The sequence below is a fragment of the Corvus brachyrhynchos genome, unplaced genomic scaffold (genome assembly GCF_000691975.1).
Source record: "Corvus brachyrhynchos isolate BGI_N302 unplaced genomic scaffold, ASM69197v1 scaffold44, whole genome shotgun sequence".
NCBI lineage: Eukaryota > Metazoa > Chordata > Aves > Passeriformes > Corvidae > Corvus > Corvus brachyrhynchos.
In genome coordinates this window covers 5771687-5796635 of record NW_008238359.1, presented here as the reverse complement: position 1 = coordinate 5796635, position 24949 = coordinate 5771687, and the positions used below count along the sequence as shown (strand labels likewise).

The 24949-nt window shown below is 41.1% G+C and overlaps 1 protein-coding gene across 1 annotated transcript; it reads right to left on the bottom strand.

The window, feature by feature from the left end:
- Window positions 1-395: 395 nt before the first annotated feature.
- PRCP (prolylcarboxypeptidase) lies at window positions 396-14959 on the bottom strand. The gene is made up of 8 exons (XM_017735903.1): window positions 14800-14959; window positions 12933-13034; window positions 12424-12605; window positions 11539-11696; window positions 10758-10930; window positions 9116-9280; window positions 7786-7973; window positions 396-3516 (listed from the first exon to the last, which is right to left on the bottom strand). The coding sequence occupies exons 2-8, from the start codon at window positions 13026-13028 to the stop codon at window positions 3312-3314; spliced, it is 1167 nt and encodes a 388-aa protein (XP_017591392.1). The 5' UTR covers window positions 13029-13034; window positions 14800-14959; the 3' UTR covers window positions 396-3311.
- Between the last annotated feature and the right edge of the window lie 9990 nt (window positions 14960-24949).

The window sequence follows — 24949 nt, the reverse complement described above, 5'->3', positions numbered from 1 at the left end:
CCAGGTCAGGGGACTTACAGATCTGTCCTCACAGCCTTCCTCATTACTGACGTGTGGGAAGTGTGTTTTTGCCTGGGAAAGCTTTCAAAAGGAAAATGGACTTTCCCCATTATAGGTAGCTTGACTGCATTCAGTGTGGTCACCTACAGAGAACAACCAGCCCGTACACCTGCTCTGCACCACAGCCAAAGCTCTGAAGAGAGAAACTCCCAAAGGAGTGCAGACTCACCATCTGTCATCTGTGCATGTGACTCGAGGATTCCTGTAACCAGTTTTCCTCTCACTCCTCAAGAGACAAGTACAAACAAGACAGTATCGCTTGCAGAACTTGGAATCTGCCAAAGGATAAAGATTCATGTCCCTCCAAAACAAAATCCAGTTCCAGAAACTCAACATTATTTTAATGCATTTTTATTGATACAAACTGCAGGTTCACCTCTAAGATTCATGCTTTGGGGAAAACATTAATTCTTTTTCCAGCTGCATTTTTCCCAGTGAGCAAGAAACATACAGTTTTAAATTCCAGTAATTTCTGACACATGCCAAGGACTTACATAAGCCTGAGATGAAGTATGGCCCACCATCATATGCCTGGAAAGATAAATCAACCATTTGTTATGGCCCAACTCATTCTCACCTGTATGAAACACACAGGAGAGCCAACATTTAGATGAGGTAGCCAAACCACAAGACACTCCCTTGGTAGCATTCAGAGATGTGTAAATGGATTTTAAGATGAAGTCTAAATGTTTGAGATAAGTAAGACCTAAAGTTTCAACTACTCAGTTTGATGGGAAAACAGTAAAAAGTAACATCAATTAAAAATCATGTAAAAACAAGTCACATAAATTCATAAGCTGGTCCAACCAGTAAGAACCTGATCCAAAGTCAACTTGAATCAGTCTCACAGACAGAAACTGAATGGAATAGTGAGATTATTAAACAACCCCCCACGAATAAACAAAAAGCACAAACAAAACCCCTCTGAAAAAAATTTTAAGTGGCATTTTACAAATCTTAAAGTTTAAAAATTGTATGTTGTTTGAAATGTTATTGAAGGTAATTTTTTTCTACTTATGAAAGGAGTAAAAAGAGAAATGAAACTTTAAATTACTTATGCTGCTTGAAACTAAAAAGTGTTTTCCATACAACAAAGCAGCAGCTGTTTCCTGAGACAGCAAGTTCACTAGCAGGGGAGAGAGAGGAGACACAAGCTGACTAATAATATACAGTAGCTGTTAATTTGGGCTGTTCACATCTTTATCCATACAACACAGAAATGCTTATCCTAAAATTTTCACTTTGAGTAGCATCCTGAGCAATCAGTGGGCAAGTGGGAGCAACTGGACCAGGATCTTGTTTGCTCAATTAAACCATTTCTGATCCCCAAATTTATATTAACTCTTATAGGTTTCATTCCTTGCCCTGCAGTAAACCAGGACATAACCACACATCAATTAACATGTAAGAAGATACAACAGAATTTCTAAAAACTCTGCTGTAACATAACTGATGAAAAAATAACATTTTATTTGTTTCAAAAGAATCAAGGACATGTTATTATAAAGTCTGTAAGTGAGAGTCTGGAGTATATTTACAGCTAAAACTGGAACTATTGGAAAAGGGGAACACTAACAGCTTTCAGTCAACAGGTTTCAGGCAAATCCTACACAGCTTATCCTTTAGCCCTGTAGTTCTGGTCTTGTTCTCTGAAGTCTCTGTAAGAAATTACCTTGCTCAAAAGCATGGGAGGTTCCGATTGCAGTCTGAACATAAATGCCATGTTTAACACTGGATGAGGAAAAAGACAATCTATTGGAAAGAAGATACGTAAGAATGTTTCAAAAGATAAAAATTCAGTGTTGGGCTCGCCTTGTTCCCAGAGGACAGGACAAGACTGGAAACAGAAAAGGCCACCTGGGATCTTAGGAAAATACTCAACTATCAGGCATATCATCAAAGCTGAGAAAACTTTTCAACAGAGATGGAATTTTAAGAGTCTGGGGACACGAAGACTTGCCTGAGTCATTCTAAAATGGAGTTGTCCTTTAAACTGCAAAGAATCCTTTCTGAAGAAGGGCTGCAGTGTGAATGAAGCCAAAGCTGGAAAACAAGGGGACTGCCCCAGCCATTTATTAATGTCAAATATGCTGTCTCATGAATCAGGGCAGTTTGTCTGGTTTGGAAGCCTTACAGAAAGCCCAGTGCACCTGGCTTGGTGAGCTCAGCATCAGGCTTTAGGCTGATCCAAGGGAATAGCTGCATTCTGTGTTTTCAATAGTTTGTCTAGCAAACAATTTTTTTTAAAAGGCTTTTATTGAAGAGCCATCAGCAAACAGATCATGCAGAATTTGAACAATACACAGAATGGAGGGGAGGGAAGAACCCACACAAGGCACAGCCCCAATTATTTGTCACTTCATAAGATCCAGCCACCACAAGTGTCACACTTGCTCTTCAAGAGAATAGCTTCAAAAGCTTCCTGATTTTAAAAAGCTAAGTGTTTGTGAGGGATACACACACATACACACACAAAATATACCCATTTTCTTTGGTAACCATCATCACAGATAGCGACATCTCTCAGAATTAGGAGACATAGCAAAAGAAGAAATAAAATCCTGATGCATATTGTGCATGCTCAGCCAGTTATCAATAGAGTCTGGGCCCAGCCCTGACCATTCAATACAGCACAGAATACAAAAATCCACCAATTAATAAGCTGCAGGAAAACTAGGTAGAAAAAAAGTTGTATATTTATTTCTTTTCCAATACTCATTACAAAGGGTAAGGGCTGTTTAGTTTCCTTACAAACAGCACAGCCAGCTTTCCCAGCCCTTCCCTACCTCTCCACCACACATCACAGTAAGATGTGATTTCTGTTCCCTCATTATCTCCACCAGCAGAGGATGTCTGAAATTCAATCACATTGGAGGCAGCAGGAGTTTCACCATCAACAGTACTGCCACATCCCACATGGGACAATCACTCAGCACAGCAAGGAGAAGGGCAACAATCCTAGAACAGGAACTCATTACTATGTGGTAAAGTACAGCATTTGAGAAGAGCAGAAGAGGAAAGTAAACCAGAGCAGGCAGCTCAATCCTTTGCACTTTGACTGGAGTTTATCATCTGAGAATGCTCTCCATCCATCTGCTGCCTGCCTCTCTCGTGGACACAAGCAATGATGACCACTGCAGTGCAGGTGAGGAAGCAGGAGGGAAATGCTCCAATGACCATATCACGAGGCCTGGCCCTACTCCCAGCAAAGCCAAGAGAGGTGTAGTGGCCACAGCTGCTGCAGTGCCACTTCAGTGGCTGTGCCTGGCCTTTTCAATCCACTGCTTCATGAGGCAGATCTCCAAGGCTCGAGCTTGCTGTACAGACTTGGGGTCCAAAGGGTTACGGCTGCGTAGGTCCAGGTGGTGGGCTCCATCTGGGATCACAACTGCCACGAGGGAGTTGGTGATGTTCTGGGTCACCCCACCTGCAGACCACGGATCCAGGCCACCATTGCTGGAAGGAAAGACTATTTCATTAGGGTACATGTGCACAGCAGTCAGCAGTGAGGCTGTAGCTCACATCAACATTGCTACTAGTTTTGCACATGCAGCAACAGAAACAGACCTCAGCCCTGTCTTAATGTCTTGTGCCCACCCCTCTGCTGAGAGGAGTCATCTTGACAGAGGTATGGAGCTATCATCAGCTTAAGCAAGGCTACACTTCTCATTAGTTATCTGCTAATTCAGATAATAACCTGTAACAGTGCAAAAGCCTCTGAAGAGAAATCTGCTGCTACCTGTAATTGTCATAAAAGTTTCAGGTTTCCCTCTACCAAAACATGTCCAAATTCCCAAATCAAAGCACTTCACTTTTGTTCTTTGCAGCCTGCCATAAAAAAATCACTCACTGGACCCTTTAGAGCTGAATTTTCAGGAAGTTCTACCTTTTGCTGTCTCAGTTGAGTGCCAACCTGGTTTTGCAAAGAAATGCTTGGATTAGCCTGCTGACTTTAATAACAACCATAGGAAAATGAAGATTTTACCCCTTAAACTGTCTAAAATTACTCTTCCACTGTGAAAGGACAATTTAATGCCATTTACTCCCCCTCCTCTCTCACCCCAAATCAATTAAAAGAATTCCTTACACTATAGATATGGCTCCAAATAATAGTCCATAGAGCAAGCCAATGGCTCAGCTGGGAGAGAGCTTTCCATCTCTCATTCCTAGCTTTGGACTTGACCCAGTAACCTCTACAACATCGTATTTTCCTTTATTGCAATGCCCTTCCCACACATGGCCCATCTTTCTGCACAAAGAAAACAAACATATACTTGTGGAACTACACAAACCTAGATCTGTTCCTCACTTAAAACACTGGACCTGCCCACAAAAGGAAATGTCAGAGATGACCTATGCTATGAGAGGGTAAATTTCTAGAGGGATCTAAGAAATTAAAACATCCTTGGGCACAGATTTGGAGCTAGAAAAATACCACAATGGCAGCACCATGAAATAACAGAAAAATAGCAAATAAAAACAAGAGCTTTTTTAGAAATAACCAAGAGTAAAAACCTGATGGGGTCTGAACTAATATTTCATTTGTTTCACCACTGAAAAAAAAATCCGACTAGTAGTTCTTTACTTTCAGTGATTCTAAATATGACTTAGAACAAGAGAAACATTTTGTATCCACAAAACAAAAAGCATAGAGAGCTGCCCAATAAGCCAAAAGCATTGGATTTAAAAGGTCACCTGAATCAGCAGAGCACCTTGGCAACAGGGGGATGAGTTGCTGAGAGACCCATGATGCACATGAATTTGGATCTTTTGGTCCTAGCCATGTGGAAACTAAGCATGCCACAGGCTTTTCTGTGAGCTTCTGGCTGCATCCTCTGTATCTCCTGCCAAAGGATGGCACCAGAGGTGCTGACGCAGTTTGGGAAGTGAAACTTGAAGGTAGGGGGGATGGAGGGCTCACCACAAAACCATGAATCTTGACAGTTTTTGCAGATTTAAGATCATTCCAACTGGAATGAATTATTTACGTGTTAAAACTAAGCATGCATTTAAGTATTCAGTTGCCCATCTCACAGGACAGGAATTTCCCAGCATAAACCAAAGAAGCAGAAGAAGAGAAAGAATAAAAGTCAGACTTTTTTTGCAGTGGCCAGGCAAGCAGGACTTCAGAAAAAAACCAATGCAAAAATCAGCATGCAAGTCCTGTTTTCAATTCATATACTTCCTTGACAGCATACATAAGGTTCTGCCCACCCCACAGCACAGAGTTCCCTCTCCTATATTCTCTTCAATCTCCTCAGCCCTCCTGCCCTGCCCAGAAGTTTTACACAATCTTAGCAGCCCTGTCTGTGCATCCTTTTTTTAACATGACCACTCTCCACAACTGTCATGTTTCCTGTTATTAGCTTTTTTCTCTCACCTTTTCTCTTCAGCCAGGCATCATTGTGCCTTCTCTTCTTTGCCACCACTCCCTTCTTTAGTGCTTACAATTCTCCCTTCTGCACAGAGCACCAGAATCTCTTAAAACAGAGCCTTCACTTTCTGCCTTTCCCCTGCCAGTGCAGAACTGGATATGTGGCTGCCCTGACTCAGAAGCCTACAACCTAGATGTGATTCATTGAGAATGAAAAATACCCATTTTTGGACTGTGCACACCAAATTTCATACTGTCTGATATAACCTGGGCTGGTTTTGACTACCATAGCACACTGATGATGAGACACTACAGCTGCTACCACACGCATGAACAGTGTTAAAATGTCACTTCCCACCACCGTGCAGCACTTCCACACCAAGTGCTCCAGTAAGAGGAGTGAAAAGAGGAGTGCTGGAAGAGAAAAGGGAAACAGTGGTCTGAAATCCCTAATTTCCTCAAACTAGTTTTAATAAAGACGTACTGCCCAGGACAGGCAATTACCACCTGCTCACAGCCTAAGTAACCACTCACACACTACACAACTCCAGGAAGGTACCAGAGGGGCAATGGAATTCCCTGCATTAATACCACACAGTACAAACAACAGTGAGACTGTGCAGAGTGATGCACTGCTCGCAGAGGGAGAAGCAGCAGCACCAGTTTAAGCATCTGGGCCAAATCCTACTGCGTCTGGAAAAATCCACCCTACAGTGGTTCTCTTTAGATGGAGCACTTTTCCCTTCCTGCACTACACTGTTGTGCAAGTTGCCTGTCACTTGAAACACAGTCCTTTTCACCCCACAGGGAGCCACATCCCCTGGTAAACATTGGGATGTTTTTTGTAAAGCACTCTGCAGTGTTTGAGGATAAAAGGCTCTTATATAAAATGTACAGTGTTGACAATGTATTTGTTTGAAGAGAAACATCCCAGCTTGAGATCCAAAAGCTTTGTGTGTACAGCACTACTTTAACATTCATTTGGTTGCTTTCAGGCTTTTCTCATTTCCAGCTCCTTCAGCTGGCATAAATTCTTAAACACTTATTTAGATTTGTTTGCTTTGTATCGCTTACAAAGCGGATTTCTACTGTACAGAGCTGTGCAGCCTTGGAAATAAGCAACACTCTGCAGAAACTAAGTGAAACCAACAAATTTTTTTTATTTACAAGTTTTCCAAAAAAGGGTGTGATTTTTCACTTCAGAGTAGATATCCTGCTGGGATAGAAACAGCAAGAGGCAAACGAGGAAAGCAACAGGCCTTTGCAGCCAAACAGACCGACACTAACAGCTGCAATCCAGAAAATAATCCCCAAATCAAGTGAGAACTTTCTACTTTTGAAATGCACACCTATCTACCACATCCAAAAGACTAATTCTGAGCTGGTTTGTAGAAGTGGCAAGATGTTTTATAAAAAGGCTTTGAACAATTTAAACCAGAACACAGAGGAATATATATCCAGGAGCTTCCCACAGTGGGCAACAGGTACAGCAAGTCAGGACTCCTGAGGCCTCAATGGGTGTGTGGAACACCTCCCTTCCACATAAGAACTTGGTGGACAGAGTACTCACCTGGATCACCTCCCAGCATAAGTACAACTACATGAACCTCCCTTTAAAGAGTTTAATCTTAAATGTAAGGGCAGGCTGAAAAGAGAGCAAGCAGCATGCACTAGTTTCTTGTGTTAGACTGAAGCATTTCTTTCACTTTTTGTCCACACACAAAGGTGTTTCAGACAAACTTTTGTTTTATTACCAGTATTCCTTACCAAAATAGAAACATCTTTGTATTTGGATCTTATACAAGTTTGCTGAAACTTGTCTAAATGCCACTGAAAGAAAAAGGGCTGTTGGCAGTAATAGAAAAACTCCCAAAGTCAATTCCCTCTCTTTTCTGTATCAAAAGGGAAAAAGGAATGCCATGCCAGCCCCTTCACAAGGCTATCACTCAGAGCAATAATTTTGGTGACCAAGATTGTGTCATAGCTAGAGCTCATTTAGACTCTCCTTTTACACGTAAGGAACAGTGCTTTGGGTTCATAAAAGTAGGAATTTACCAGCATGGGAAACCTGGATTTTGGCCACAAGATAAGAAGGAATCCACTTGGAAAGATGTTTGGCAGAATCCCAGCCCAGATTTTTCTTTTACAGTCACACAGGCAGTAACAGAACAGTTGGCATTGTTGGCCACTGCAGACTGATCATTTTACTCTCAACAGCAACACAAAGTATGCCCATCATTTATTCAGCTGGAATGCTGGAGACAGATCCCTTTACCACTTGGGGCAGATTCTCTGCACTGACAACCCAAACTGGTGGAAGCCTCTACACTATCAGCTGAAACAAAGCTCACCTGAAGATGATGTTGCTGTGTGAACTGATGTTTTTTCCTCCATACATAGAAAGAATCCAAGAGAGGCGAGGCCTCACTCCCCACATCCTGTAACACTCTTCTGAAAGCGCATCAAAGTCCCACTTCTGAGGCTCAAACATGTCATGGACACCATCTGTGCATAAAGGCATCACCATCTCAGTGCAAGCCTGAAAGAAAGGGCAGGTCAGTAAGAAGTACTCCCAGAAGAACATCCAATAGCTGTTACTGCAGTATTTTAAAAAGAAAGTTCAAACAGCATTTAATCCGTAATTACCACCAAATTATTAAAGAATCATTCAGTCTGGAAAAGATCTTTTAAGATCAAGCCCAACCATAAACCTAAACTGCTAAGTCCACTGCTAAATGTGCACCAAAGTGAATAGTGTCTTTTAAAATACTCCAAGGATGGGGACTCCACCATTTCCCTTTGCAGCCTGTTTCAGTGCTTGACCTTTTTCCTAATATTCAATCTAAACCTTCCCCGGTACAGCCTGGGGCCATTTCTTCTTATTCTGTTGCTTGTTACCTAAGAGACAGAAACCCACCTCCCTACAATCTCCTTTCAGGGAGCTGTAGAGAACATTAAGGTCTTTCCTCAGCCTCCTCCTTCTCTCCAGACTAAACACCCCAGGCTCTCTCAGCCACTCCCCACCAGACTTGTGCTCCAGACCCTTCTCTGGACATGCTCCAGACCCTCAATGCCTTTCTTGCAGTGAGGGGCCCAGAACTGAACACAGGAGTTGAGGTGTGGCCTCACCAGTGCTGAGTACAGAGGGACAGGCACTGCCCTGATCCTGCTGGCCACACTATTGCTGATACAGGCCAGGTGCCACTGGCCTTCTTGGCCACCTGGGCACTCTGCTGGATCATGGTCAGCTGCTGTCAGCCAGCAACCCCAGGTCCTTTTCCACCAGGCAGGTTTCCAGCCACTCTGCCCCCAGCCTCTAGCCCTGCATGGGGTTGTTGTGACCCAAGTGCAGGACACACCACTTGGCCTTGTTAAACCTCATACAATTGACTGCTGTAGATAATTTACAACTGCTTGCTGTACATCATTTTCCAGTCTATATGAAGAGGTAAAACTCAACAATTAGCTAGATAATGAAGATACAACCTAAACCTCCTGGGAAAGCTGCTTCTCTTTTCTCCTTGCCTTCCGCACTACACTCATACTTAGTTTGTGACTACATCTGTCATCAGTACAGCAATACATCTGACACAATATATTGACAGATAAATGACAGTTCTCATCAGCTCTAGATCAAAAAACCCTCACTGACTTGTAATTTATAAAGATTAGTGTGCATACCTGGTAGTACCAACCCATTTCACCCAGACTCTTTGTTGCAGTCTGCGACACATCTAAGCATGGGGCTTCTCCTGTATAATTGTAATATAAATTTACTGCCTGGAAAACATTCTGCAGCAACAATTTTTCAGAGAGACTGGGATCCTTCAAGAACTTGCAGACTTCCTGCAATGAAAAGAGAAGGAGATGTCTAAATCTATAGGAATTAAATATTAATACATGATACCTGGTAAGATATTAATTTCTTTTCCAAGTACAGTTGGACCACTTCCAGAAAGTGTCTATGAAATGATATATCCTGATTATCACAAAAAGTAGTATTACATGTGTGTGGTGCATGCTACTATGATGAACCTGAAACTTTATATTTCCTGGTCAAAAAAAAATTTAACAAACTCAACAGTGCCACCTTAATGTTTCATTCACCAAATTTTTCAATCCATCTCCCATACTTTAAAATAGATTATATTTAATAAATAGTATTTAGTACCTCTGTAATTGAAGACAGCACATACAGATATATAACAGAGACATTCCACGTATAGACTGGGGTTCCCTGCAGTTTGATGTGGCAACTCACAACAGAGAACAGATTAAACTACATACATACATATATATATCTATCCAGCTACTCATTAAGGTTGGAAAAAGACCTCCAAGATCATCAAGTCCACATCTTCCTCCCTTTCTCACCCTCAGAGCTGTATTAGAGCTTCTGTTTCAGAAAAGAAAGTATCTTAACAGCTTATATAAATCAGATTTCATACATCAGATGGGTAGTGGCTTTTGTCCAGATGGGTAGTGGCTTTTTCTAGGTTAGGGTTATACCTCAGTCAAACAGGTAACATGGACAGTGGTGGAGGTGAGCTTGGGTTTCTTGGGTTCTTTCAGACTGATAAAAAATCAGAAATAATTTTCAATGTGTTCATACTGCTCTTTGCAGACAGCCACATAGGACAAATGAATTTCCCTCTCTCCTCCAACAGGCAGCTCTACACAAGGGAAAAACTTTGGTTTATAATTAACTACTGCCTAAAATACTTATATTTTATCTGCCTCACCTACCTTACACAGTAACCCAAAGTCCAGCAGGGAAATTCAGCCAGAGTATTTAAAAGAATAAAAACACTCCAAGGAAATAGAAACCTTGGAGAAAGCACTGTGGATAAACAGAACTGCACAAGGAAGACTTGCAAGCATAAAAAGAGGTTCTGCTTTGAGAAGGGACCCTGCAAGGAATATGTTTGTGAAAATCCACATTTTCTCTCTCACTAGTTTTCCCACATCAAAAAGGACATAGGCTCAAAACTTTTTCAGTTGCAAGCTCTGTCAGCTAAGTCTCACATCAGAAACTCTAAATTTTGTGCAGTATTTCTACTGCTCAAGAACAGCTCTGCAGGACAGCTGAGGTTTCTCAGTCATCCCTGGCACTTTTCTTCTCCTGGGCTCTTGATATAACCTACTATACCTACAAGTGGCAGTGGGGCAACAAACCAGCTCATGCACACGATATTATCTTGATTGTCTTTTCTCAGTCACATTGGTTCAACGGAACCGAGAAAATAAAAGGAAAGGTGCAAGCTAGGAGAGGAATTATTAAACCAAATGGTCAAGATATTACAAGATATTAGTTTTAAATTACCTGTATAGGCCAAGCTGGCAGAGGCTGCAAGAAGTCAGCTTTATAGGGATAATTCACCATAGCCAGATTTACCCATGTTTCACTCAGCCAGTTTTTCAATACAGCAGCATCCTGAAGATTTTTTAAAGGGCTGCACAAATGAAATGTGTTGGAAAGCCACTGCAAACCTGTATCTTTAATAAAAATAAATGGATAAAACAATACTTAGTGCATTGTACCATTAACACATAGGTCAGTTGTGCTGCTACTAAAAAATATTTTTGCTTAGCCTAATTTAGTGAAACTATTCCACATACATATAAGCACAGCAGATCAAATTTTAGTCAGCACCTCACTACAACCATTTTTTCAGGTAGTTGTATAATCACAGAATCACTTAGATTAGAAAAGCTCCTCAAGGCCAACTGAGTTCCTATCACTGAGTTCATAATGATTACAGTAATTTTCTTTTCCTGAATGCCTCAGTTGGCAAACAAAGTATTCTTTTTATAGTAATGACTATCTGGCCTATTTGGTCAGAAGGAATATAAGCTTTGAGGTTCTGATCTGAAGCCTCTTCTTATTTAACCTTAGGGATGTTTGGACCTGGATTCTGCATCCCACCAGGCCTGAAAGAAGTTTGTGATACAACCAAACAGGCATTTAAACATAGTGCTACGTTCACTTAGCAGTTTTCAATATCAGGAGTAGAGTTTCAAAAAACCCAATACATACAGAGGTGGAAGTCATAACACAGTGTTGATCATTACTATTCTTTGAAAACACATTGGTGAGGTCTTACCTGTTGAGGAAAGGTGATTAATAGCATCCCAGGAATTTCGAATGCTCTCTGAGCAGCCCGTGCCACTCTTTTTGAAATCATTGGTCACTATGCTGAAAAATGTGCCACATGGAACCAAATCACCAAACTGCCAGATTGGGGCGGAGGCTGCCAGAGCTCTGCAAAGGGACATAAGAGATCCTGAACCCCTGCAAAGTGAACTTCCACCCCACAGCCACTATCTAAGCAGCATTTATAATTCAGCTTGGACACTGTGCTCTACGTGAACAAGCTCTAGGACACAGCTCTAGGTGAACTAACCACAATGTTGCAAAATTATTCCACGAGTCTGCAGGCAGAGGCTGCTGAGGATACAAGTCTTGGACACTAGTAAAACAATATCAGCAAATACAGGAAGTAGAAATTCAGACGATTACTTAATTGTTTTTCATTCTTGTCTATCAATTAGGTCTTTCTCACTAGGCATTGTGTGAAATCTAATGAAGAGAGCCCTGGTCCACAGAAATATACTCTCTAGCAGACAAAGGCAGGGGAATTACTATTCTTGTTTCCAAGAGAGTAACTAGGGCATTGAAGAGATTAAAGACCTGCCTAAAGTCATCAGGAAGTCTGGAGACCCTAAAAAAATTAGGTGCCAAGGCAGTGTTCACATGCTGCTTTCACAAATCTAACAGGTAACTCTGACAAAATACACCATCCAGTACCTGCTGACCTACAGTTGCCTTTATTAGGTGCTTCTTCCAAAATTCAAAGTAACTTGATTCCTTCTCCCAGTACTGAAAAATTCAAGCCAGCTTGAATTATGGTACTTCTCCCAGAGCTGTAATATTTATAGCAGGGAAGTAACAAATGCCTGCTCTGTTTAAGCAGGATGAGCACACTCACCCAACCACCACATGGGGATACTTCATCCTAAACCAGGCTGCAAGCATTCCTCCATAAGATCCTCCTATAGCTATGACTGGACTGTGCCGGGCTCCTGCAATGGTCATCTTCAAGTACTCAACAAGTACTGCAAAGTCTGCGAGAGCTTGTTCTGATGTCAGGTAATTTAGATGCTTGGAATCCTGAGAGAAAGAAGGCAGGTTATGGACAGCATGAGTGATTTCCAGCAGGGGTCTTTCTATTCCCCACAGTAGCTACAGCTAAAACCAGATCTACAGCTAAAATCACAGGTCTGAATCTGTGCCTGAGAACAAATGAAACATTCTTTGCAGGTGTCCCTTGAAGCACTTAAAAAAATCTCTAGGCTTTTTTTTTTACCCTAGAATTGATAGTTACAAAAAGGTTACATCTTACTCAAGTTAACACTCATTGCCCTGGCAAGAATTAAAATACACAGAATTGTGTTTGTATGGAATACATTTATTAGGAAGACAAAAGACGACACTTACACTGAAAGACTCATTCCCAAAGGGCAAAGATTCTCCATAATATCTATGTTCAGCAAATACCAACATGGCATTAAGTTCTTCAGCCACATCCCACATAAAACCCTGGTTGGAGGAAAACAGACACTGAAAGTAATTGACTCAACTTGTTTAAAAGCCTCTACTTTCAGTCTAGTGTATTCCAAGTCTTTGATTAGAAGGATATCACTATCAAAATGCCACTAGAAAGACAGAATGCAATTTGCTTTTCAAGTATCACTGAAGTAAGAAAACACACAAAACATCTATCGACCCAGAGAAGGTGATACATACAAAGTCAGTATGTGCATTTTAACGCTGCAAAATGTCCTTGTTTTGTGACTACACACAGGCAATTGTAACAGAACTCCTATGGCACAAGGAGTTTAATCCACAGGAAATAAAAAAGGCTACAGGTGAAAAGCATGCATTTGAGCTAGGACTACATAACAGAAAACACAAAACGTGTTTGGCAATAAGCAATAACCTAGAGCATTGCAATACAGTTATTTTCAACTAACAAGTAAGTACAACTTGTTATTACTTGTTGATAACAGTTTGTTACCACCATGTTGGAGTGAAAGCTCCTCTGGACCCAGGCCCAGAGGGAAGCCAAATCACAGGGGTTGAATTAAAACCTTTGGACAAGCTGAGATACATGAAGTCACACTAAAGTGAAATAGAAATATAGATTTTTAACTTTTAGTAGAAATATGCTTTGAACATTGAAAAGCTGCAGCAAAGGGACCTTAAACACAGTTCTTACTGCAGCAGTGTTACCTTTTCACAGAATTTCTTTAGACAAAACATATGGATAGAACTACACTGTTCACATTTTTTAGATAGAGTGTTCACATAAACAACAAGAGCTGACAGAAACTGTGCACGCAAATCTGTGTAATACCTATGTAACACTTGTGTAAGGCTTACAACTGTTAGAATTAGACCAGGATAGGTTAAGAAAAGGAAAACTGGAATAGTGTGTTAATCTTATTGGTCAGTTAGCAAATATAATCCACACTTCTGTAAGTTTAGATAATGGAAGAAGCTGTTTACTACTTGCTGTTTGCCTGCTGCTGCTACTGCTTGGCCTTATCGTGTAACCCCTTCAAACTCTGCCTTCAGAAAGCTATGAGACTATGAAATGAAGAACTTAGCAGGACAGCAGCCTCCTCTGCTCTTTCACCCTCGTCCAAAAAGGAAGGGTACCCCATCAAAAGCTCAACACCACCAGCTGTGGAATGAAGCAGACAGAGATCATCTGCTGGCAGCACAAAGCATACAAGCAGTCCTTGGTGGCTTCGAGCTCAGCACAAGCCACCTCCTGGTGTGTTACTGGACTTTGTATTGAAATGGCTGAAAAATAAGCACACTCCATGCTGCATTTCTATCAGTCAGGGAAGCAAAAACTTCCACAGCTATTGCATAGAACAAGAATTATCTAGCTTTGATTTCCAGCTCCCTTCATATTTTTCTTAACAGAGAAACAAAAATCCATACCTGAAAACCTCCCATTTTACTCGAGGAACCTAACATACTAGGAAAAGTTTAATTTGGTCCAAAATTCTGAATTGTTAGTGCAAGGCACCTTATGGTGTTTCCTCTAGAAATTTTCTTCACTGCTACAGGAACTTAATACAAGTATATCCCTTTGGTTTGTTTGGGCTTCAAACAGGACCCTGAACAACCTTAAACTTTTTCTGCACTTTTGTTCATCTTCCTCTTCCTCCTATAACCATCATTACAAACTTTTCTTTCAACAACCTTCTGAGACTGTCTTCTTGTTCCTCCTCACTTGTTCAGTATGTCATTCCTGGCAGGTAGGATTGTAATTCCCCTATTTCCCACATACCGTGTTGTTGCAGAACCACGTGATGTCTCCCTCATTGCCTGTATAAAACAGTATTGGTCCATTGTCCTTCTTCCAGTTCTGATCTGCTACCAGATACCGCTGCTGGAAGGTACGATTTTCATCAAATCCAAAGTGATCAATCTGTAAGAACAAGGAACAGCAACGTGTTCAGAAAGCTAGAACTGATCCTGGAGTCCACTGGGAGTGCTGACAGTTACTTTGCAGATAAAAAAAAAAAAATCATTAATTTACCTTCCTAATTCATCACATTATTTCTGCTTTGTGAAAAAAAAAAGTCAAAATTACAGGTGTATATACTGAAGGAGAAATGCTATTTTCAGCCATTAGTAAAAACATCCCTGCCCTTTTTATAGCATCCTACTTCACATCAGATATTTTAAATATATTTAGGAAGTCAGACAAACCTGCTGAGAGGCCACAAAGTATCTCATGCAATGAAACTGTATCAACAAGTAAAAAGAGTCATCACAAGATGTTTTGAGTCTTAGGAAAACCTTACTAGCCTTGTTATTAAAAAAACTGAAAAAACCAGCAAACTAAACAAAAAAGAACTCTAAAACTAAAATCAACAAAACCCCCACCTCTTCTTTCTCTCCTCCTTCTGGCATAAGAATTAAATTTAAACAGATTCTTGTTAGAAAGTGGGTTTTTATTGCTTTCTACTGCTCTACAAATATTGCCAGCCTATACATCATACCCCTTAACCCAAATTCCACAGTGTTAGATTTATTCCCTCACTAGAAATTCACTTCCTAAGGTCATTTTTTTCCAGCTTTTACTCACACTGCTTTGTATTCACTATCCACCTCAACCCTTCCCCTAGAATTCATCCACACTGGAAAGTTTATCAATTGCTTTTACAAGTATCTCCCTGCATAGGCATAATCTTATTCTGGAATACCCATGCAGGCTTTTATTATGAAATATAAAAAAATCAAACCAAACCACAGAATTACCCCAGAAGACCTATCCTACTTAATTACCATGTATTCACAGTTCTTCATTATTTCTATTCGTCAGCTGAAGACAACCTGTAGCTTCCCAATTTTGACTTTCATCAGCGCATCAATTCACCTTTTCCTTTCATAGCTCCTGCTGGTGGTAACAGCCTGACATCTGCTGGCTTGAGGATCTCTGCTCACCCATCCATCTGCCTCTACACCCAAAACTCTGCCACACCTCTCAGATGCTACAGGAACCAAACTTTCACATTCCCTATTTTGGGAACGTCTGCAAGTTTATGTTGAAAAACATCAGATCACACACAAATCCAAGCACTTGCTGTTATCACAGTAACATCTGCTAGGCAGATTCCTTTAGGCACCTCAGAAAAGCCTAACTCTTGACCTGCAGGATCCAGCTACTCATATTTGCTTTGGGTCAAAGAGAGCACAGGAACTTATTTCAGATATACAATCTGCTGCAAAATGTCTTTTCTGAACTCTCTCAAAGGTTACTCCCTCTTGGACTCTAGTGGGAGAATGTGTGTGCTGCAGCTCACTGCTACAACAGCAGGAGCAGGGGGAGGTCTGGGCATGGTGTGGGCAGAGACAAGGTCTTTGCCTTCAATAAGTAACTTCAGTGACTGCTTCCAGACCCAAATAAAACTATTCTAGGTACTTTCACAGTTTTCCTCAGGGAGGCCATTTGCTCCTTACTCATAAGCACATGGTGATGTCATGTGCATATTTAAGGGCTCTTTCACTGAACTTCAGTACTGACAGCACATGCTGGGCTTGTTTGACACTGATAACTCACCTGCTTTTTTTTCATCTGCAGTTATTAATTTTAGTTTCACCTATTAAGAGTGATTAAATGTAGAAAGGCAGAAAAAGCTCAGCAACTGAAAGAGTCTTTGGTCATATGATCTTGGGACAATTAAAGAGAAGGATCAGTTAAGGCACATCTAAAAAGTCACAGTATAGTTTAAAAAACTCCAACACTATTGAAAAATACAACTAATACATCTTTTGTTCCATGTCTGTTTGTAAATGGGAGAAATTCTTTCTCTTTTTAAAATTTTTGGTTAGGCTGCTTGTCGCAGACAGGAAAAACAGGCCCATGTGTCTGGTTTGTCTTTTATGGAATCACCTAAAATTAAACACTTAGATTTAGAGCTTGATTCTGCATCCTTCTTGCCTGAAGCCAGAGTGACAACTAGAGGACTACACCCCAAAAAGTATTCAACCTTCCTAACTACAAAGATATATACCAGTGCAGGCAGCTTAACATGCAACAGACAAAAAAGAGCACAGAGGGAAAACTAAGCAAAAACAAAATCCCAAGCAAACAAAAAAAAACCAGAGAAAAACTTTGACACCAGGCTGAGCTTATCCAATGAAGTATTGTGCAGAACAGATTCTAAGGCCCATCTTACTGTTCCTCTTTCACAGAAGTTAGAAAATTAGGATACTGATACTCCAACATGCATATATTTTCCCAAATTATGGCTAGTTTTCTTTGGAGACGTGATTCACCACAGTTTTCCTCATTTGATCTGCAAATCCACTTCCCCAAAACAAACCACAACATCACAACGCTCTAGTGAGTCTGTCTCTCAAAACCAAGAGGGAGAAAAATACAGGCATTTAAGTTCTCTTTTGGTGGTTTTAGTAACCATGTTGATCAAAGTGACATGATTCTCTGTCTTGACTCTGACATGCTGTACACCCCCTTCACTGCCATCAGCCATGTTATTCTTTCCTATTCCTCCCTCAATCTGTAGAAATTTGATAGTCCCACAACAACTTAATCACCTCTGTTCATCGTATTCATAGCACATCCAACCATGGGCAAGTGCAAGATCCCAGGAAGAACGGACAAGTCCAGACTTCTCCAGAAAAAAAAAAAAATCACAAGTAGCTATTACTCAGCTGAAGAGCAGAAATTCCTTTATTACTAGATGGTGGGGCTTCATACCTTGTAGCAACTTGTCTTTGCAAGGGTATGACATACAAGAGGAGTAAAAACAGAAATCCAAACCAAAACAACACCTAATGTTTGTAAAGCAGTCAGAGAAGAAAGTGTCACAAATGCTGGTTATTTCAAAGAAATTCAAAGACATTCTAAAACCAGAACATCAAAACACAGTGTGGAGGTGTCCCAAGGAGTATCTTCTCACAACAGTAAAAACTCTGCGAAAATGTGTCAAGCCAGAGGGAAGAAGCCCAAGAATCAACGTAAAATCGTGAAGTGAAAGGTTTGGACACAGAGGGAAAGCTGCAGTTCAGGAACAGCAGATGGAGCTGTTGTGTAGCCAAAGTGTGCAGCAGGAGTGTGCAGGTCTGTGCACAGGAGCTGCTGGGTCTCATTCAAACAATTGCTTTATTTCACCATTCTTTACAGAACAGGTATGCAAACAAGTAATAAACCCCAGCAACCGTGTGAAGCATACTGTACAACTCAAATTAACCAGGTATTTTTGCAGCTTTTTTCCCTTAATGTCATTAAAAAGTTGAACCAGAAAGGGATTTTTCCCATACTTATGCAAAAGGAGTAAGGTAAAAGCAATGACTTTTACAACCAGACTTGATTAGAACAGACCACAACAACAAAAAGAAAAAGTCTGTTTATTACACATTTAAAATACCTTAACTGCTGGTTAAAACAATGGTAATGGTATACTAACAGATACGTGGTTTTTCCAATTAAAATTTTCATAATTACAACTGTGGCCAGGATGTCAGCAGTGAATACAAGATCCTGAGCTGTCCAACACAATTTTGAAATTGGCCCTGCTTTGAGTGGGAGGTTTGATGAGATGATGGCAAAGTTCCCTTCTAAAACAAAACTATTCTAGAATTAATGCAAACCAGTTACCAAAGTTCTAAGCTTCTGCAAAGAGGACTATGCAGCAGGTTTGATAAAAAATAACACAGTCATCATCAGTAATGCAACAGAAATGTTTTACAGATCAAAGTATGATCTACTGACACAGGAACAGTCATTCTGATACTAGTAAGAGGAAGGACAAAATTAGAAAAAGCAGCACTGAAAGTCATAAGTTATGAGTAAGTTTTTAAGAGAAACTCTTGTCAGCTGAGGCAGGCAGGATGGCAAAAGGAGCAACAAAATTTGAGTTGCACATACGAAAACCTTTGTGAACATTGTTCAATTAAGAAAGACTTGTATTTTCCTGCACATCTTTGAGTCCAAAGACTCACAAAGCATTTGGGCAAAATAAAATCATACATTTAGCAGATGGCTTGAGAGGCAGGCAGCTCTGATGGAAGACTGTAACCACTACCCACGGCATGGCTACTGGGAACTGAACTCCCTGAGCTGGATGACAAACATCAGCGGGCAGCACAAGGCAATGAGCCCACGAGGCTGATGAGAGCATCAGACCGAAGGCTCAAGTCAGCAGCTTTAATCCTTCAGCTCAGAGGAACTTTCCACAGGGAAGTGCAGCTCATCAGCTCAGGGTGAGGGACCTTCCCCAGACTGGTTTACTGAACAAACTTACAATGGGAAGAAGGGCCAAACCCCACCTTGGTGCCTTCTGTTTGAACTATACAGCACCTTTCTGTATCTTTATCTTATTTATGCACATGTACCATGTGCTTTTGTTGAGCTCTCAAAGATTACTTATCTCATGGTAGTTTTTTTGTAATGTGCTTTTTTGTTATTTTAAAAGTCCATTTAAAATAAAACAAGCCACTCTGCCACACATCTCCCCTGGGGAGGAGACAAAAAAGGCACAAGAGATGTTAGTTATTGTACAGATGTTAGTCTGCTTAATGTACTTCAGGAACTTGGGCAATGAGTAGAGTACAAATACAAAACAGGATATGTGGGCTAAAACCCACTTCCTTCTCAGCAGCACCGTAAGGTCATCAGTGACTACAGGGACTGGGCAGCAAAGCCAAGCCTTTTCCAAAAAAACTATAATTCACTGGGCAGTTTCTAACCAAAAGCATCTAATACCATTTGAGGTGATAAATCAGCACCTGATGGTTTTATGCTTTTAAGTTTCTGGCAAGACTGTGAGCGTCTGAACGCCTTTCTGTGATGCCTTGAATTTCAATCCACTACGTGATAGCTTTATTTTCCCAAATTGGATATTCCATGTGAAATCAAACCTGTTGTTTTACTGGTGAGAAGCCAGGGGACCTTAAGTCATGCTTTACTCTCCACATGTCCATGGAGTTGTTTTGAGTGCTCATCCTGTCTGAATTATTTCCTGAGGACAGGAAGATACAGGATAGCCTGAGGATATCCTCCTGTGTGAATGGCAGTGTGGACCTTAGCCTCCTTGGGATTTCACTGATGTATTTCTATTCCTGCTTTTACTCCTGATGGGCTGTGGGCCCTATTAGTTTTGTTTCCTGTTATAACCTTTGCTTCCTCTATTCAAATTTGAAGTTCACAAAGGCAGCGACTTTCTTGTCATCTTTGTATAACACCATGTTCAAAGGGGAAGAGGCTGGGGGGCAGATTTTGTTGAGCCTGCCAGGACTGAGGTTTCATCCCACCAGTACCTGCTGAGATTCTATTTGTCCCTGCTCACTTAGTGCAGAAAAGGGAGGGGAAAAAAAAAAAGACAAGAAAATCAAGCTTAGCTTTGTTTCATCTTTTCCATTTTAAATGCAAGTAATGAGGTGTTTCCTTGCTTTCAAGGCTGATAATTGTGCAAGGGACAGCAGAGATTGAAGACTTGCGCCCATCTGTTGAAATGCATAATCATTTGGAGCTCTGCGGAAGAGCAGGGAGATGTAAACTGCACCTTCTTGCATCAGGCTGTGTAACCCACTAACTGGAAAGTCTTAGACTTAAGTAATACCAAAGATTTAAAAGAGACAGAATCACAGATTAGAATAATGGAACTGCTTAGGCTGGAACACCACCTTCAAGACTGAGTCCAACCATTAATCCAGCACTGAGAAGCCCACCCCTAAACCACATCCCCAAGTGCCTCATCCACACACCTTTTGAACACTTCCAGAGATGGCAATGCCACCACTTCCCTGGGCATCATGTTCCAGTGCTTGACAAGCCTTTCAGTGAAGGAAGATTTCCTACTATCCAATGTAAACCTCCCCTGCTGCAAAATGAGGCCATTTCTTCTCATTCCATTGCTTGTTACCTAAGAGACAGAAACCCACCTCCCTACAATCTCCTTTCAGGGAGCTGTAGAGAACATTAAGGTCTCTCCTCAGCTTCCTCCTCTCCAGACTAAACACCTCAGTTCTCTCTGCCACTCCTCATCAGATTTGTGCTCCAGACCCTTCCCCAGATCCGCTGCCCTTCTCTGGACATGCTCCAGACCCTCAATGTCCTTCTGGTAGTGAGGGGCCCAGAACTGAACACAGGAGTTGAGGTGTGGCCTCACCAGTGCGGAGTACAGGCGACAATCACTGCCCTTGTCCTGCTGGCCACACTATTGCTGATACAGGCCAGGTGCCATTGGCCTTCTTGGCCACCTGGGCACACCTTGGCTCATGTTCAGCTACTGTTGACCAGCACTCCCAGATCCTTTTATCCTGGGCAGCTTTCCAGCCATTCTTCCCCAAGTGCTGCCTGGGGTTGTTGTGACCCAAGGGCAGGACTGAGCACTTTGTCTTGTTGAACCTCACACAGTTGGCCTCAGCCCATTGATTCAGCCTGTCCAGATCCCTCTGCAGAGCCTTCCTGCCCTCCAGAAGACCAGCAGCTGGATTTAACTCCACTCACCACCACTCTCTGGGCTTAGCTATCCAGCCAGTTTTCTACCCAGCAAAGAGTACGCGCATCCAAGCCAAGACTGACTCTGTCATTGTCATTTTCCACAAGCTCCATAATTCCGAGGTTTTGTTCACCAGATTTAATTTTATTTGTTAATCCATCACATTTACCAAACCATACAGATAATAACACACATGATTTTTGACCATTTACTGTTTCCAACTTCTATTCAACTACTGATGTAGTCTAGAGCACCTGTTATCAAGTTTTGCTTGACTGTAATGAGCTTCCAGCCAAATATGCCCCCAAAGCCAATGCAAGCTTAGGATCCTTGTAATAGAAAGGATCTATCATTTCAACTGTGTCCTTGAGAATACACTGGCCTTTGACGAGGCACACGGGTTAGTGATAAACCTGGCAGTGTTACATTACAGATGGACTTGATGATCTTAAAGGTCTTTTCCACCCCAGTTGTGTCTATGATTCTACACTTCATGTATCTTTCTGAAGCTTCTCTTAGGCTGCAGAAATCACAGCACCTTCTCTTGGTGATGCTGTTTAAGGAAGTCTGATTTTTATCACTAATTTATCTCTTCACTGATTAAAAGACATGGACAAGAAAAACTTCAGACAGGAAATCTACCCCTGCCCTGAGTCACACAGTTTGGACAGGCACTTGAAAAGACCAAAGAACATTTAAAAAGCTACAGGATATGCTGTAGGAAAGCACCAGGGTACTCAGGTCAGACCTTGTTAGACACAAACAGTACATGATGAAAGGTTATTTTTACGTCGGAAGCCCAACTGGCTAATAAGAACACAAACAAATTGATTTCAACTTCCACAAACCATTAACAGTTTTGTGCTGCAATTGAATCTCCAGATTCTTCTTATCATGTAAAAATGAACTCCATAAACACATTTAGGCTTTAACTACTTAGGTGTAAAGCCCTCCAGCAGACACAGTGAAGATGCTATTCCTCGTTAAAACTCCTCCATTTGGAAGGAGAAGTACCACAGGCATTCTCAACATTTTCTGTCCCGGACTTGAGAGCCACAAAGCTCCAGCACAAGGGGGAGAATGGTTGACCAAGGCAAGAATCTATTCAATCTGCTTTACTGCTGACACTCCTTAAACCACAGTCTCCATTCTCCTGCCACCCAGTTCCTCTCAGAGAAATGAAGAGGCTCATGCTGCTCAGACTCCACCAGCTACATAACTCCATAACAATACGGCAATAAACACCCCAAATGTTCACACCACTGCTGTTTTCATCCAAGGCATTATTTTCCTGGTGAAATTCTTCCTCAGGACAAGGGATGGGGCAAAGCATAGGGAACAACCAGCTCAGAGCTGTACTTCATGAGGTGTGATTTCACAAGGCTGAAAAAAGCACACAGATGCACTAAATCAGCAAGAGCAAAGTTACCCTTGTGCAAGGTCTCTCAGACCCCTAACAGGCAAAGGCCACTAATTTTTTCCATGTGCCTGCCAGATTGAATTACAAATCCATCACATTCAGAGGATTAACTTCAGAGGAGAGGAAAAAATTGGATGTGAAATGTCAATATGTCACAGATTAAACAGCATAAAAACATGCCAGGTTGTTTTAGGAGTGAACTAAAGTTCTGTGTAGGACTAATTGTTTAAGCAAAAGAATTTGCGAAGTTTCATCTTCTCTGATGAACAGAGTTTTCATTTGAAAGACTTCAACTCTTCTTTTTAAACAAAGACAATGGGAATAAAAGCATTTCAGATCCAAGAGAATATTTTTATTTAGTCAAATTAAATATTTAAACCAGATCTACCCCTACCCCAAAAAGGTCTAGAACTGTCTACTTTGCTAAATATTTTTAAAAGGTTTAATTCAGGTTGCATATTGTTTTATTTGCCAGGTTTTCAGAACTACAATTAAATTTGCTTTATCATTCTCGCAGCCTTAGTTCAACCACTATTACTTGTATTTTATTTTTTATTGCTAATCCTACAAAAGACAGAGGATCCAAGGAAGTAGAGATGAACAGTGACAGCAAACAGGAAAGCTGTCCTGTCATCTATCCAGATAATCTTCTAATTAGGCAGAGCACAGACAAAATGACACAGCTCAGAGCAGGGATGGCAGTTTATCAGTATTGAAAGGCTAAGTATTTTACATGTGCCACTGTGGATCATGTATTTAACAGCCACCAAATTTGATGAGCATCGAGGTGGCGGGAGAGAAAACTTCAGAACACAAAGCATCAAAGCAGCAATTACTCCTACAGCCCTGATGCAATAGCAAAAATACCACAGCAACTGCTACTTTGGCAAGCTTGCAACACCAAGGAACAACTTCTGCTTGCAGGGCTGCAAGATATTGGTAGACAGGGTGATGGGGAAATCAGCAGCATTCAGGGAAATATCATCTGTGGCTCCCTGTACCACCAAATGTGTCCATATCAGTAATCAGAGGGAAAGGACATCACACAGTATCACAGCTCCCTGCTATCCCATGCAGGTAGGCTTTTCAGTGGGCCATCTCCTCTTCAGGAAAGAGACGCATCTCAAATTTCACTCTACAAGCACCTTTTCCAGCTAATCTTCACATAATCACTTTGGCTTTAAGCCTGACACAAAGGTGAACTTGTATATAAACTGTGTCTTGGCTGCGGGCACAAATAATGGAAAAAGCTGTTACATCAATTTAAAGTTAGAAACAACAACCCACGAGGATCAGAAGTTTTGTTCTTTGCTCTGTGTGTTTAGAGAACAACAACCACACACAGCACAGCTGACAGTAGCACTAAAACAGCTCTGAGTGTCAGAACATACCACATGCGTGCTAGAGCTGAACTAAAGCATAGGAGACAGCAAATAGAAATTTTAAATAAAAAAAAGAAAATTATCCCATTACACCACTGTGCTTAAAAGAAACACAATTCCCATTCTTCTGTCTTTGTTTAATTCTCTGAATTAACAAACAAAGAAATTAACCATTTTGCAAGTATTAGTAAGATGGCCCAGTACAGCCCGGTTTACCCCACCAAATTTCTTATAATCTTCACTGCTTTAGATACACAATCCAAATATGACAGGATGGATGAAATAAATTAAGGTATTCCGTTTTTGAAAGCTTAAAATAAAATGATCAAGTTTGACTTCTGGTCTCTCACCAACTTGGCAAAATGCCACAAATTATCTGCACAATCTACAACAACTTCTTACGCTGATGGCTGGTCTTGATCTCCTCAAAGTCAGATGAAGAAATAGATACAGAACTCATCAGCATAAAATTTCATTTTGAACTTCATTTTCCTCCATATCTCCCCACCCAATCCCCTCCACAAAAAAAAAACCAAACAAAAAAAATCAGCTCTAAGACTTTGCCTCAACTTGTAGAAGCTCATGGTACAAGTCAAATTCAATGAAGTTAACGGAGTTCTCATGCACATCTGGCTTGTGATCAGCTTGCTACTTCAACCATAT